The sequence below is a fragment of the Symphalangus syndactylus genome, chromosome 15, assembly GCF_028878055.3.
Source record: "Symphalangus syndactylus isolate Jambi chromosome 15, NHGRI_mSymSyn1-v2.1_pri, whole genome shotgun sequence".
Classification (NCBI taxonomy): Eukaryota; Metazoa; Chordata; class Mammalia; order Primates; family Hylobatidae; genus Symphalangus; species Symphalangus syndactylus.
This window is the reverse complement of record NC_072437.2, coordinates 61,276,482-61,292,291: the sequence shown is the minus strand read 5'-3', so window position 1 is coordinate 61,292,291 and position 15,810 is coordinate 61,276,482. Positions and strand designations below refer to the sequence as shown.

Sequence of the window (15,810 nt, the reverse complement as noted above, 5' to 3'; positions counted from 1 at the left end):
TACTCATCTGACAAAGGGCTAATATCCAGAATCTACAATGAACTCAAACAAATTTACAAGAAAAAAACAAACAACCCCATCAAAAAGTGGGCAGAGGACATGAACAGACACTTCTCAAAAGAAGACATTTATGCAGCCAAAAAACACATGAAGAAATGCTCCTCATCACTGGCCATCAGAGAAATGCAAATCAAAACCACAGTGAGATACCATCTCACACCAGTTAGAATGGCCATCATTAAAAAATCAGGAAACAACAGGTGCTGGAGAGGATGTGGAGAAATAGGAACACTTTTACACTGTTGGTGGGACTGTAAACTAGTTCAACCATTGTGGAAGTCAGTGTGGCTATTCCTCAGGGATCTCGAACTAGAAATACCATTTGACCCAGCCATCCCATTACTGGGTATATACCCAAAGGACTATAAATCATGCTGCTATAAAGACACATGCACACGTATGTTTATTGCGGCACTATTCACAATAGCAAAGAGTTGGAACCAACCCAAATGTCCAACAACGATAGACTGGATTAAGAAAATGTGGCACATATACACCATGGAATACTATGCAGCCATAAAAAATGATGAGTTCGTGTCCTTTGTAGGGACATGGATGAAACTGGAAAACATCATTCTCAGTAAACTATCGCAAGGACAAAAAACCAAACACCGCATGTTCTCACTCATAGGTGGGAATTGAACAATGAGAACTCATGGACACAGGAAGGGGAACATCACACTCCGGGGACTGTTGTGGGGTGGGGGGAGGGGGGAGGGACAGCATTAGGAGATACACCTAATGCTAAATGACGAATTAATGGGTGCAGGAAATCAACATGGCACATGGATACATATGTAACAAACCTGCACATTGTGCACATGTACCCTAAAACCCTAAAGTATAATAAAAAAAAAAAATAAAATAAAAATAAAAATTCTATCAGAGGCTGCAAAAGCTTATTATCTGGGCCTGGAAGATACAGTTTAGACTGCTATTCATCTTTCCTACCCCATAGCAGAAACCATCTGTTTCTCTTTGCACAATTAAATTTCACATTTATCAAGTTAAAATGAGTAAATGATGCTTATGGAGAAATATTTTGCCTCCAGTGTAAATAGAGAAATTCCAAAGATTTTAAAATTTTATACACATGCACTGAAGTAACTGCATATACCCCATATAGACTCAGAGAAATAAACTGCAGGACTCAAGAAGCTATAATTTATACCAGGGATACTAAAGAACAAACTTGAATTCTTAAAATATTTATTCGAAAACTCCCCCAAGACATCATTAATTTCTTCTATGTCCTCCCATGCCTTTTTCTAAAACTACCTTTATTGCAATTTTCATATGAAATGTTAGATGGCTTTAAATTCTTGAGTATAAGCTTCTGAAGGGCAGAGGTGTATTTCATTCAACTTTGTAGTTCCAATACCTAGCATAGCCCAGTACATAGCAGTCACTGAATAACTAAGTAATTGATCAGTTAATTATGAAACTTTTTAGTTACCTTCAAGACATTAATTATCTTTCTAGTTGTCCATGGTAGAATAAATGAAGAAATGTATTATATAGACTTATTAGGTAGATTCAGAAAACTGCCAGTAAACTCTAGATAATGATAACCATTAGTTTATACTTGGGTATGCTCCATATGACAATATGAGTTCACATTAGAATATTATCTGTTCCTTTAATGTCTACTAGCATACTGGCTTATTATTTACTGATCCATTTTAATATGGTTGATGTTTTAATCGATTGGTACTTATATATCAACCCTATTCATGCAAACCCCAATAAAAGTAGCAGTCAGAAAATAAAGGAATTAAAACAAATCAACTTTTGCATCCTTCTGGGATAGCTCAACAATGATCCTAAAAATAAGCCTTTTACTAATAGTCTGTATTCTTCATGTAGTCCTTCACTAAATGTGAGAAAAATGTATTTAAAACAGAAAATTAATTAACAATGATTTGATAGAACAGAAGAGATACTTAAAACAAAAAATAGTAAATCAAGATATAACTGTTCATTATAAGACGACCTTTACTTGGTCTTGGGCATAATAAAACCTGGGTAAACTTTGAAGATTAAAGTGGTAGGTGGAACAAAATCAACCAAAGCAAATAAACTTGGCTAAATCCAGAAAGGCATTTAACCTCTGATTTGTTTTAATGTGAGTATTCAATGGCATATTTCTCTGATTATTGCCCAATGACAAATTTCAAAATATAGTGATTATCATTCAATTAAGAAAAGTTTTTGGTACTATTTTTAATACTTTAATGAAACTATATAATGATAAAAAGTTATCCTTTTTTAATTTATTAAAATATTGCATTTTCTACCTTTTCAGACATGGAAAAATGAGATCCCATCAAACTTTCAAAGATCTCTCTTCTAATTAAACTTAATGAAATCCACAGATTGAAGAGTTTTTTTTTAAGTTAAGGAAAAATTTAACTATCTTTGCAGCCATAACAATGCAACACTCAATCTTTGACTGCAGGAAACATAAATGGCCTACAGCCCCAGCTGCTACCTTCTGAAACCTATCACAGCATTTGAATTGAAGCCAGCCAAGGCTTGAGCACAGCAAGTATACTAAAATAGACCTGTTCCTGGGACACATGGGACTTTGGCTCAAGGATTCCCCAACAGGCTTGCCAAGCTCTCCTAGAATTTCAGGGCAACCTGAGACACTTTCACCCAATCTCCACTCCTTCCCTCTCTCCTTCACTTAGGGTCAGATCTGCATTGAGTTTGACAGCTCTCCCAGTCTCCCCCAGCTCCTCCTCCAGGGTCTCTGACAGGCATTTCCTCTAGTCCCTTACACATCAAACCTCTTGCTTCTCAGAGAACCAAGACTAACAGCCTCATTTCACAAAGCAAGTTTCAACAAGGGTTATCATTTTCAACTTGTCAGACTCGTAAGTACTGTAACTGAAGCTTAATCAAATTTCTTATTTTTTAGGTATTTAACAGAACACTTTTGCTTTTTCTTCTTGTTCTTTATATATGACCAGCTTCTGTATTTTCATGTGTTATCATGAGATACGGGTTAAGACCATATGCATGCCAGACACTGAAATACATTTGGAACACAGTTTTTCTCTAGTAATATTTCCAGAGACACCAATAGCCTGGATTATATTTCTTGCTTTTGCTTCCTTGAAAAATATATTCTAGAGTAGAGAAATATCTACCACAGGAATCCTAGAAAGACATACCAACCATCAATCACCCCTATCCAGTACTGCATCACTGTTATCACTATAGCTTAAGAAGCCTGAAGATATAAGGGTTGCACAACAATGTGAATGTGTTTAATGTCACTGAACTATACTCTCGAAGATGGTTAAAATGGTAAATTTCATGTTATATATATCCTACCACAATAGAAAAAAAAAAAACCTAAAGCAAACGATGGCTACGTATTTCAACAGTGGGTAAAGAAATGACAAGATCTGGGTCATCTTTTCTAGATAATCATAACAAGTAGAGATCCACAGAAGGACAACATAAACCCAGCTATTGGTATTATATCTAAAGAGTATACTAAAATCAGATATTTAGAAACCTGAATGAAATTAAGTAAAAGGATTTAAGTATACATTTTAAGTGAGCAAGCTCAGAACTAAAGATGCTATAGATTCACATCAAACCATCAGACAACCAAACAATTTTTTCTCTCCGAAACAAGCTTCCCATCTTTTCCTTTATTTGCTCTCTGACGTAATTATTTCTCCTCTCTGGACTCAGAAACTTTGGAAATCATGTTTTCCCTTTATTCAGTAACTAACATAGGGAAAATATTCTTGAGGTATTCTCAAGAATTAAAATTAATGAGGGTTTCATTCCATTCAATCTACATCCAAGATATAACAAATGTGTAGGAACAACATTAGAACATTAGGGCCAAAGGAAAAGTAGCCAAGGTGACACTAGGAGGTTTGTGGTCTTCTGTCTGTTGCAAGACAATTCTCCCTGGATCTCTCATATTTCATTTCCACTTGTACTGCAAGTAAAGACACTGATAGTCTTTGATCTAGATGCTCTTCAAGGATGTGTGTATACAAAACAATCTTGGACAACAGCATATCTCTCCAGAGCAAAGAGCAGGCTCACTTTATGTCTAGTATAATAAAGGTAATGTCTCCTTTTAGAGCAAAGTGCAGGCAAGTTCAAAGTTCCTCTCCTACAGCACATCCTGCCATCTACCACCAGCAAGTTCTGACCATGATTTGATTACCATTACCTACACTTTATTAAGAGGTCAATCAGAATAGATCCAGCTCCTGCATCTCCCATGCAAAATATCTTCCCTTCTCTCTGGATGTCAACCCTATTCCAAATCCCATAACTGTAGCTCAGTCATTCTGTGGGGTGGGTGAATAGAACTGACAAAAAGGGGTAAGGTGGACTGACTGTCTTCAGACAGTCCCTCCAAAAATTTTTAGACTTAATTATTTCCTGAACCAAGAACTGTAAAATTTACCAGCCACCTGGAAGCCAAGTTGAAAGCTCTGCCACCCTGTAAGTCCCTCAACTAATAAAGGTCCTATTTGGGTCGTCCCAACAACTACAAACAACACTTTCCTTCCAGGAGCACCATGTACACCTTTCAAGACTATCTTATGTGAAAGACAGGCATTAACTTGCCTCTCTCTTCAAAAACACCATGACTTGAACCCTACAGGTATGATCATAAAAAATGTTCAAGTGTTTAAAGAAATGCCACCAGTATGTCATGTAACTCTTAGGCAACTATGGAGATCTCTCCAAATGGAAGCTATCCTTAGTTACTCTGGGGAGCTTCCTGGAGAAAAATACTGACTTACTATGTGTACTCTGCAGGTAGTTATCCCTACAATGGGAAGTGGTAAAAAATCTGTGCCTGGTTTTAGCTAAAGTGATCAGTGACACTACATAAGCCCTGGGAGGCAATCAGGTCAGCTTCAACTCACTGACCAGAATTGTTATGAATGAAAGAATTGTCCTAGACTTCTTTGCTGAACAATGGGAAGTTTGCGCTATCACTAACACATCATACTGTATCTGAATTAACACCTCAGGCCAAGTGGAAAGATGAATCAAAAAATTTAAAAAGAAAGCCACCTGGTGTTCTAAGGTAGACTCTGATGATTTACTAGATTATGGGATTTGTTCAGCTGACTAGATCTGGGACCTGGAAGGCAGTACTGAGGCCAATACTTCAGACAGGCCTCATTCTGCTGCCCACAGTCCCTACTGAACTTAAAATTAAGCGTGCTATGAAACAAATTGAACAGATTTCATCATAGCCTGTATCAATCAGATCAATTACAGTCATTGCTGCCCATAATATAAAAGTAGTATTCCCTATGCTCAAGGTTTCTCTCCTAAAACACAACCCACTGCAACTGGCAGTATTCACATTACACTACGAGTGTCACAATATGGGCCTTGGGACTGACAGAAAGCTGATACTCAGCCTACTGCTATTGCTGTGAGCACTAAAATCCTTTGTTTTTAACCTAGGAGTTCATGTCTTTTGACAGCACCAATAGAACTGTGGCAGACTAACATGTCAGTTTACAAGTGGCAGATCATCTAAGACCACTCATGTTCCTGACCCTCCCATCAGCAACTCCATGGGTACTGGATCAGGGAGAAACCACAGGAAAAGGAAGTTACAGAATTCTATCACTGCAGGCCTGAGGACATATACACAGAAGAAGAACCAAATATCCACCCAAAACGCTCTAGGATTCCCATATTTTGGTTCCCTTCCAAAAATATATCACAATTCAATCAGTCCTATGACCAACAGCAAAGGTTTCAATAAATTCTTTGAAATCTAGAAAATGCTCTTGATACTCCAGGAAAGTATGACCCTGACAAGAGTAGACAGAAGACACAGAAAGGAAAAGAAAAAGAGGACAGAAATAAAAATAACAGAAGATTAAAGGACAGCAGAAACTAGAGATTAGTTAACGAATACTTATCGCAGTCCTTTTCTACTACGGAAAAACTGGCCAACATGAGGGACAACCACACACATGAATACTGGACACTATGATGGAGGGTTTGGTTCTCCTGGGGCAACTGTGGCAGAAGGCTCTCTGTCCCTGGTGTCACAAGTGCTGACCACAGCAGAGAGTTGGGAGTGGCACTTCCATTAGAGCATTGCTGTGATACAGTGCAGCCTATCTTCTGAATTACTTCTAGCTACAAACCACCCACATGATTCCCTGAGCCCACCAGAAATTTTGTAAGGTAGGTACAAAATTTGTGAATTAATTAATTGATATAGGCTATGATGAAATCTGTTCAATTTGTTTCATAGCATATTTAATTTTGTAATACCATTTTCTGCTTAAATTACCTAGAGTGATTATGGTGCTTGCAGCTGAGAAATGTTGTCTGATGTTTGAAAAAAAAGTAATGTATGCTTATTTTAAGTCCTAGATTTATATTTGTACTTTCTTTCCTGATAACAATGTATATGTGTGTGTGTGTATACATACATACATATATACATATATATATATATATATATATTTTTTTTTTATGAGACAGAGTCTTGCTGTCAGCCAGGCTGGAGTGCAGTGGTGCGATCTCAGCTCGCTGCAAGCACCGCCTCCTGGGATCACGCCATTCTCCTGCCTCAGCCTCCCGAGTAGCTGGGACTATAGGCACCCACCACCAAGCAAGGCAATTTTTTTTTTTTTTTGTATTTTTAGTAGAGACGTGGTTTCACCAGGTTAGCCAGGATGGTCTCAATCTCCTGACCTCGTGATTCTTCTGCCTAGGCCTCCCAAAGTGCTGGGATTATAGACGTGGGCCACCGCGCATGGCCCCTGATAATAATATTCCTCAAGGCCTGAGAATAAAGCTATTTCAGGTACAAAGTTTAACATTTTCTTACTATATAATATCAAATGGGGGATGTGTGCTCAATTCTATCTTAATCATAAACAAACTATCATTATTAGGATCAAAATAACAAAAAGTAACAATTCTCCTTATTCTCCTTTAAAAAAATACTTTGTCATAAATATACTTTGCAGTAAAAGAATAATGAAGAATGTTTTTATTTTGCTATCTCATTTTCTCCAATTTAAAAGTAAACAATTGTTTCTTATTTTATTCACCAATAAACAAGTTTTATTGTAAATTGGCGATTTGCTAATGTCATCTAGTTTAGCACATTTTAATAATGCAATTTATTAAAATGGAATTAAAAAGGTACAAATAGTTTTATAGGAAAATTGATAGCCAGCCACCTCAAAATTTATTTGTGGAAAATTCAGAAAGACAGAGAAATAAGTATTTTTAGATATTTCTACAATTTTTTTGATAATTTTAAAGAATATAGAAAGAGCATAATCTGCAATATGCAGAAAAGAGTATCTATGTTACCTTTTTTTGTTTGTCTGTTTGGCCTAAGTTAGCACTCTAGAAAATGGTATCTTTTACTCTGAAGCCTGCTACCTGCTAGCTATTTCACACATTAGGCTTAAAAACAATGAGAAACCTTTATTAAGGAGTAAAAGCCTTCAACAAAATATTTGAATAGAAAAAATAAGAATGTGGAACAATTCTTCCCATTTTCTATTCCCAATTAAGAGCATGGAAATTTAACCTGAACATATCAGAAAAATGAGAAAGAAATAAATTTGAATGATGCTAAAATAACCTTTCACTTCTTAAAAATTAAGCTCTAAGAACTGTATCAAGAAATTTATTTTAACCTACAAAATGGGAGAAAATCTTCGAAACCTACTCATCTGACAAAGGGCTAATATCCAGAATCTACAATGAACTCAAACAAATTTACAAGAAAAAACAAACAACCCCATCAAAAAGTGGGCGAAGGAAATGAACAGACACTTCTCAAAAGAAGACATTTATGCAGCCAAAAAACACATGAAAAAATGCTCATCATCACTGGCCATCAGAGAAATGCAAATCAAAACCACAATGAGATACCATCCCACACCAGTTAGAATGGCCATCATTAAAAAGTCAGGAAACAACAGGTGCTGGAGAGGATGTGGAGAAATAGGAACACTTTTACACTGTTGGTGGGACTGTAAACTAGTTCAACCATTGTGGAAGTCAGTGTGGCGATTCCTCAGGGATCTAGAACTAGAAATACCATTTGACCCAGCCATCCCATCACTGGGTATATACCCACAGGATTATAAATCATGCTGCTATAAAGACACATGCACACGTGTGTTTATTGCGGCACTATTCACAATAGCAAAGACTTGGAACCAACCCAAATGTCCAACAACGATAGACTGGATTAAGAAAATGTGGCACGTATACACCATGGAATACTATGCAGCCATAAAAAATGATGAGTTCATGTCCTTTGTAGGGACATGGATGAAACTGGAAATCATTCTCAGTAAACTATCGCAAGGACAAAAAAACCAAACACCACATGTTCTCACTCATAGGTGGGAATTGAACAATGAGAACACATGGACACAGGAAGGGGAACATCACACTCTGGGGACTGTTGTGGGGTGGGGGGAGGAGGGAGGGATAGCATTAGGAAATATACCTAATGCTAAATGATGAGTTAAAGGGTGCAGCACACCAACATGGCACATGGGTACATATGTAACAAACCTGCACATTGTGCACATGTACCCTAAAACTTAAAGTACAATAATAAAAAATAAATAAATAAATAAATAAATTTATTTTAGTGTTTACAGGATATTGAATAATTAACACTACTACTAACTGTAACAGAAAATATAATTACAACAAAAGCAATTAGTTTCATAAAAGCAAATATAATCAGCTACCTATATATTGGCAAAAAATTTTCAAAAATTGAATTATCACCTACTATGTCCCACAAAAATTAAAAATTAAAAAGAAACTGCATCGTGCCCATGACTTCCATAACTATGGAAAGAAAACATTGCTCTAAGCTCTCCTCCTCCCTACCTCTATTCACTCAACACTAAATATGGCAAATAAGCAGTAGTTTAAAAAGAAATCAACTCCACAAATGTTCACAGCAGCATTTTTCATAACAGCTGAAGAGTAGAAACCCGAATGTCTGTCAACTGACAGCTGATAAAATGTGATACACTCATATGACAGACGATTATGTGGCGATTTTTTAAAATGCAGTACTCCAACATGAATGAACCTCTAAAATATTTTGCTATTAATAAGTAAAAGAAGCCAATCACAAAGATCCACATAAGGCATGATTACATTTACGTGAAATGTCTGGAATATGCAACTCGATAAAGACAGAAAGTGGATCAATAGCTCTCTTGGGCTAGAGAGAATCAAAGATTGTAGAGTTATAGCTAAGGAATGGGGACTTTCTTTTGGGGGCAATGACAATCTTCTAAAACTGATTGTGGTAAGGATTCCACAAAGCTGTTAATATACAAAAAACATTGAGTCACACTTTTTTTTTTTTTTTTTTTTTTTTTTTGAGACAGAGAGTCTCGCTCTGTTGCCCAGGCTGGAGTGCAGTGGCATGTTCTCAACTCACTGCCAAGCTTCGCCTCCTGGGTTCACACCATTCTCCTGCCTCAGCCTCCCGAGTATCTGCGACTACAGGCGCCTGCCACCACGCCCGGCTAATTTTTTTGTATTTTTAGTAGAGACGGTGTTTCATCGTGTTAGCCAGGATGGTCTCGATCTCCTGACCTCATGACCCGCCCGCCTTGGCCTCCCAAAGTGCTGGGATTACAGGCATGAGCCACCACCTGACCTGAAACGCACATTTTAAATGGGTAAATTTTATGATACGTTAATTTAGTCTGACTAGAGCTGTTAATAAAAGAAATTAAACCTGTATCAAAACTTTATATAAATTTATTTAAGTCTTAATATCTTCTATAGAATAGTAACATATAAAATTCCAAACTTTTAACTGATAGTTCTCTTTCTAGATATTTACTGGCTAAATATAAGTTTATCATGACTATAGAAATGTTATTTTTCCACAGAAGAGCACCTTCAATAAAATCAGAACAACTACCTATAAAAGAAATTACTTAATTTACCCCCTAAATTTTTTAAATCAACATACTTTGCCTTCAAGTTCATATTCATCAATTTAATTTGTAGTTAATTAAAATAAAGGTCAGATATATTTACCTTTATGTCTGACAGCCAAAATAAATATTCCAAATAACCAAAAATTAGACTGCAATAGTCAAAACTTTCCAACAAATGAGGAGATCATGTCATTTACCAGGACAAAACAGGGCTTTGTCTTTAACAAGCCATTATTCATCTCTTCCCTTACAGTTTACAACCTCAGGTAATGTAATGCTGTTGTAAACAAAAGGATGGGACCCCAGTTTTACCAACATTTTTATAAAACTTTTATTCTCAAATAATTATAGATTCATAAATCGTTGCAAAAAAATCAGATAAAGTAATGGTTCAACTTTCCTCTACAAAGTTTTCTTTAGGGCTACTCTTCATTAATCTTCAGCTGAATAAAAAACCTGGGACCAGATGACAAAGAAACTTGTTCAAAGCACAAGATGACAGCAGATCAACCTGACAAGGAAAGACACAAAAATAGAAAGGAAAAAGAAAAGCAATAGGAAGGAAAAGGAGAGAAGGGAAGGGGGAGCTCAGAGACGAGGTGGGAGAGAAGAGACAGAAGAAAGCAAAGAGAAAAGAGAAGAGGAGGAGACTGGAAATGAGGCTAGCAGTATATGAATTAAAAGACTCCAGTCTCTCAAGCAACTAAATGGGCAAGGTCTATGTCAGAGATGGGGAACACATCCCAGACTCCGAAGCCAATGTCATCTAACAAGCCCAGAATGTGTGAAAAGGGGCTCTCTTCCAGAGGTTCCTGCAGGACCCATGCCAAAGAGACCCTCTAGTCAGGTCTTCAATCTTGCCTATTCCAAGAGAAACAAATCACAACATAGGGCTCCTCACTAGCTATTCATTAACACTGTCATCTGAAATGTCGTACTAAATTATTAGTTTCACAGCTCCTATCATATTCTCATTCTTTTTTTTTCTTGAGTCGGAGTCTCGCTCAGCCACCCAGGCCGGAGTGCAGTGGCACGATCTCGGCTCACTGCAACCACCGTCTCCAGGGTTCAAGCGATTCTCCTGTTTCAGCCTCCTGAGTATCTGGGATTACAGACACCTGCCATCATGCCCGGCTAATTTTTGTATTTTAGTAGAGACGGGGTTTCACCATGTTGGCCAGGCTGGTCTTGAACTCCTGACCTCAGGTGATCCGCCTGCCTCGGCCTCCCAAAGTGCTGGGATTACAGGCATAAGCCACCGCGCCCAGTCTATTATTTTTCAAATACCACTTGTTTACTTTATTTTTTTCACTTTATTTTTTTATTTAAGATTTAGCTTTTCTATTCCTTATATACCAAGAAACAATAAAATGGCCAAGCTGCCCAGAACCTTTAAAAAAAAACTGTAACTTTTTACTTTTATTAAGTGTGAAACAGATTTACTTCATATCTATTAACACATTGGCTTCGAAACTTTGCTGCACGTTAGGATCACCTGAGGATCATTTTAAATTTCCCAATGTCCAGGTCACACCATGCCAATTAAGTTTTAGAAGTATGGAGGTGAGAATCAGGTATTAATATTTTTTTAAGATGATCACTTTTGAACAATTATACCAATAAAAGCCTCTTTTTTTAAAAAAAAAAAGAAAGAAATTAAATGAATATTATTCAGCTTGAATACTTAAATGTTTAAGTCTAAATGTGTCTTTTTAACAGTATTTTTGGAAACATCTATAACCTTGGGTTTCCTTATTATTCATGTAAGCTCAACTTTTCAGTTATTAAAATTAAAACAATGAAAAGCCCTAATTGACCTAATTGGCAAAACATCTCAAAAGTTAAAGTAATTTATGAGACTAACATAGAATAAACAGTTCATAGGACTGTGATTATATCTTATATAGGGAAATCTAATAATTCTACTACAAGAAAAGCAACTTAGGAAATAACCATTGTTGTGTACCAAGATGTATCTATGAGATAAATTATGACACAGTACAAATAGGAATTCTATATACTAAAAATAATGCTAGGCCGGACGCGGTGGCTCATGCCTGTAATCCCAGCACTTTGGGAGGCCGACGCGGGCAGATCATGAGGTCAGGAGATCAAGACCATCCTGGCTAACACAGTGAAACCCTGTCTCTACTAAAAATACAAAAAAAATTAGCTGGGCATGGTGGCGGGCGCCTGTAGTCCCAGCTACTCGGAAGGCTGAGGCAGGAGAATGGTGTGAACCCAGGAGGCAGAGCTTGCAATGACCTGAGAACGCGCCACTGCACTCCAGCCTGGGCAACAAAGCAAGACTCCGTCTCAAAAAATAAATAAATAAATAATGCTATAAAAGAATATTAAAAGGCATGCAGAGCTTCATAACAATGTTTTCATATAAACCAATCATAAACCAGTTAAAAGTAATATATGTCATTTAAAAATAGATTTTATATACACACAAAACTTACTTGCAGTTGAACTGAATTGTGCTGGAGGCCTTCCACAATACAAAAAAATCTGTCAATTTTTTTTTCTTCACTAGCTGAAGTCAAAGCTTCTAAAACTTCTTCAAGGCTATTGGAAAATTTGAGTCAATTAAATTGCAAGTAGCAAACACAAATGCCATAATACAATTGCTTTATCCTACTAAAGAAGTCAATACCCTAAGCAGCCAATATATTTTAGAAGTAGATTACTGAGTACATACCATGTATCAAGCACAGTTCTAAGCATGTTACATTTTAATCATTTATCCCTGACAATAACCCTGTGAAGATGTTTATCAAGCATTTATATAATGCTTACTACACATCAGGCACCATTTAAGCCACCTTACAAACATCGACTCATTTTCAAGTATATAACAACTGTTTGAGGTAGGTACTATAATTAACCCGTATTATAGATTAGGAGACTAAGGCAGAAAAACGTTAAGCAACCTGTCCAAGGTCTCATATCTGTGAAATGGTGGAGCAAGAATCTGAAACCAGACAGTTTATGTGGTGGGCACCATATAAGTGCTCTCAACCACTGCACTCTTATGCCTCACAAGTTTAAGAAAACGAAGCTGATAGTCAAAAATATATAATAGTATGGTATTATAAATATTCAATTATAAAATATAATAATTATGCAAAAACTATACTTCCTCCTCTTTTAAATAATAGTTAACAGCATCCAGCACACTGGAGAGGCTCACAGTTCGTGGACGTGGGCATGCAGTCCTAAATGTTATTTACAGAATCTTGATACCCATTCTGAAGTCAAGAAACAAGGAAAAGGGAAGGATAACAGAATAGGGAAGGGAAAAGAAAAGCAAGGAAGAGTCCAAGACGAAAGAGGAGGAAGAAAAGGGGAAAAAGAGGAGGTTAAAAGACAGAATTAAAAAATGAGGACAGGGGAAAGGAAGAAAGTGGGAAGGGAAGCTCAGAAAGTATCATCTGTCCACATAAATTTCACTCTTATATTTGTACACCAACATTTATATGGTCTTAAATAACAAAGCTGTATGCCTGGCTTTGCACGCTTGGGACTGCTGCTGGGTGTGGCTACACCTCTTCTATAGATAAACACTGTAGGCACACTTTGCGGGCAGACTGCCAGGCTGAGGCCGAGTGGTGTCTTTGACTATCCAACTATCAAGCTGAACCTGCTCAATCCCACCAACTCCAGCAGGACCTCCACAAGGCTGATTTTCAAATGAACACAGGAGGCTTCCCTTACAGGGCTCTGCCAACCCCTACATATGGGGGATATTTCTGTTAGTTCTTTTGGCTGTTTAGTTTTTACATTTTTATCTTTTTTAAAAGGCATTTTAAATAATTTTTAAATGCTTCCTTATAATTAGAACCCTAATTTTTAAAAATCTTTATCTTTATAATTATCTTCAATATGTATGTAATGGTATTTAATTATACTCCTAACAAATGTGGTTAAGTTCTTTACAGCTCTAGTATGTACTTTATGCTCAAGGACTTTGTACCCTCAACCAGTAAACTACTATTACATAAATCACTTTCTAATCTGCCTTACATATAGATTTCCAAATCATAATATGTTTGCTTTTACAAGGGGATAGAGAAGACCTACAGTTTGAAATAATTCTATCTGGGAAAAAAATCATGTAAGAAATAGAACCATTTGTATATTTTCAAAGCCTTCATTTAGAATTTTTTTAATTTAGGGTTTCAGTTAAAAAAACAGTTTAAATATGATAAAGAAATCAGTTTTTCATAGAAGTATTTTACATCATAACTAATAAATCAATTAAGAGAAATAATTATTACTCAAAAATTTCCAGCCAATAAGAATCTAAATTAGCTGCTTAAATATACCTCAACATTTATTTAAATTCTAGTAAATTCTGGCCTAGATAATGAAACATTAATCAATCTGTATTAAATTATTATATAATTAGGGAAAAAGGTTGATAACACTTACATGCTTTCTTCCCCTACAATGCATACTGCAGAGAGAAGTTTAACCACATCTGTCATCATATTGGGGTGTCTGGGATCCATGGCTTTGGCCAATAAGGAAAGACTCCTCTCCTCACTCATAATTCTTTCCAAGCCATACTATAATGTTTTGAAAATAAGAGGTCAAATGTTAGAAATTAGTTAGAAAAATAATACCCTGAAAGAAATGTAGTTATTAAAAAAATTTTTATAGGATATTTTTACACTTACTAAAGCTAAAAAATATAGACTGTGTAACACTCTAAAAAGTTCATGGCCGGGTACGGTGGTTCATGCCTGTAATCCCAGCACTTTGGGAGGCAGAGGCGGGCAGATCACCTGAGGTTGGGAGTTCGAGATCAGCCTGAGCAACATGGAGAAATCCCATCTCTACTAAAAATACAAAATTAGCCAGGCATGGTGGTGCATGCCTGTAATCTCAGCTACTCGGGAGGCTGAGGCAGGAGAATCACTTGGACCTGGGAGGCGGAGATTGCAGTGAGCCGAGATCATGCCATTGCACTCCAGCCTAGTGAACAAGAGCAAAACTCCATCTCAAAAAAAAAAAAAAAGTTCATAAGGGTATTCACTTTATATCAAGAACCACAAAACTAAACCAAATAAAGATAACTCAAGGTGATTTTACGACAATATAGCTGATAATTATTAAGACAGGTTAAGTAGACAAATTGAGAAAGAGGGAAGCAGTCAGAAATATGGGATTTGCCAACAGAAGCATATGAAACAAACAGCCAGATACGGAACCAGACACTCAGGCCATGAAAATCTTTTTCCTGGGAAGGAAGGTTGGTAAGAGATATATTACCATAAGCAAACACACAGATCAACACTGTCCAAGAGAAATATAATGTAAACCACATGAGTAATTAAAAAATTTCAAGCAAGCAAAACTATTTTCAGTAAAATTAATCCAATATATCCCAAATATTATCATTTCAACATATAACCAATATAAAACATTTATTGATGACATTTCACTTCTTTTTCTTCCTAAATAGTTGAAATCCAGTGTGTATTTCACACTGTAGCACATCTCAATTCAGACTAACCACACTTCAAATGCTCAGAAGCCACATGTAGCTACCATATTACAAAATACAGGCCTAGATATTAGCATTTAGTTCATAAAAAAGCAAAAACTGAAGGATGATTTGAGCAGATACCATGTAGAAACTGCCACAATGGGCACAGGTATTCTAATCACAATGGTATTTATTATAAGGAAAACAATGCAGTTGTAAACTCATTCTATAAATGGGACGATTGGGATTAGGATAAAGTTTATTTACTACTGC

General features: G+C 36.4%; 1 protein-coding gene across 6 annotated transcripts in view; it reads right to left on the bottom strand.

The window, feature by feature from the left end:
* The window catches only part of DIAPH3 (diaphanous related formin 3), a 507,090-nt gene that overhangs the window by 329,105 nt on the left and 162,175 nt on the right, over positions 1–15,810 (bottom strand). For all 6 annotated transcript variants that reach the window (XM_055244170.2, XM_055244171.2, XM_063618797.1 and 3 more), the window contains 2 exons: positions 14,478–14,614; positions 12,506–12,611 (listed from right to left, as the gene is read on the bottom strand). In XM_055244170.2, the coding sequence (XP_055100145.2) occupies positions 12,506–12,611; positions 14,478–14,614 (243 nt within the window). The remainder of the gene's footprint in view (positions 1–12,505; positions 12,612–14,477; positions 14,615–15,810) is intronic.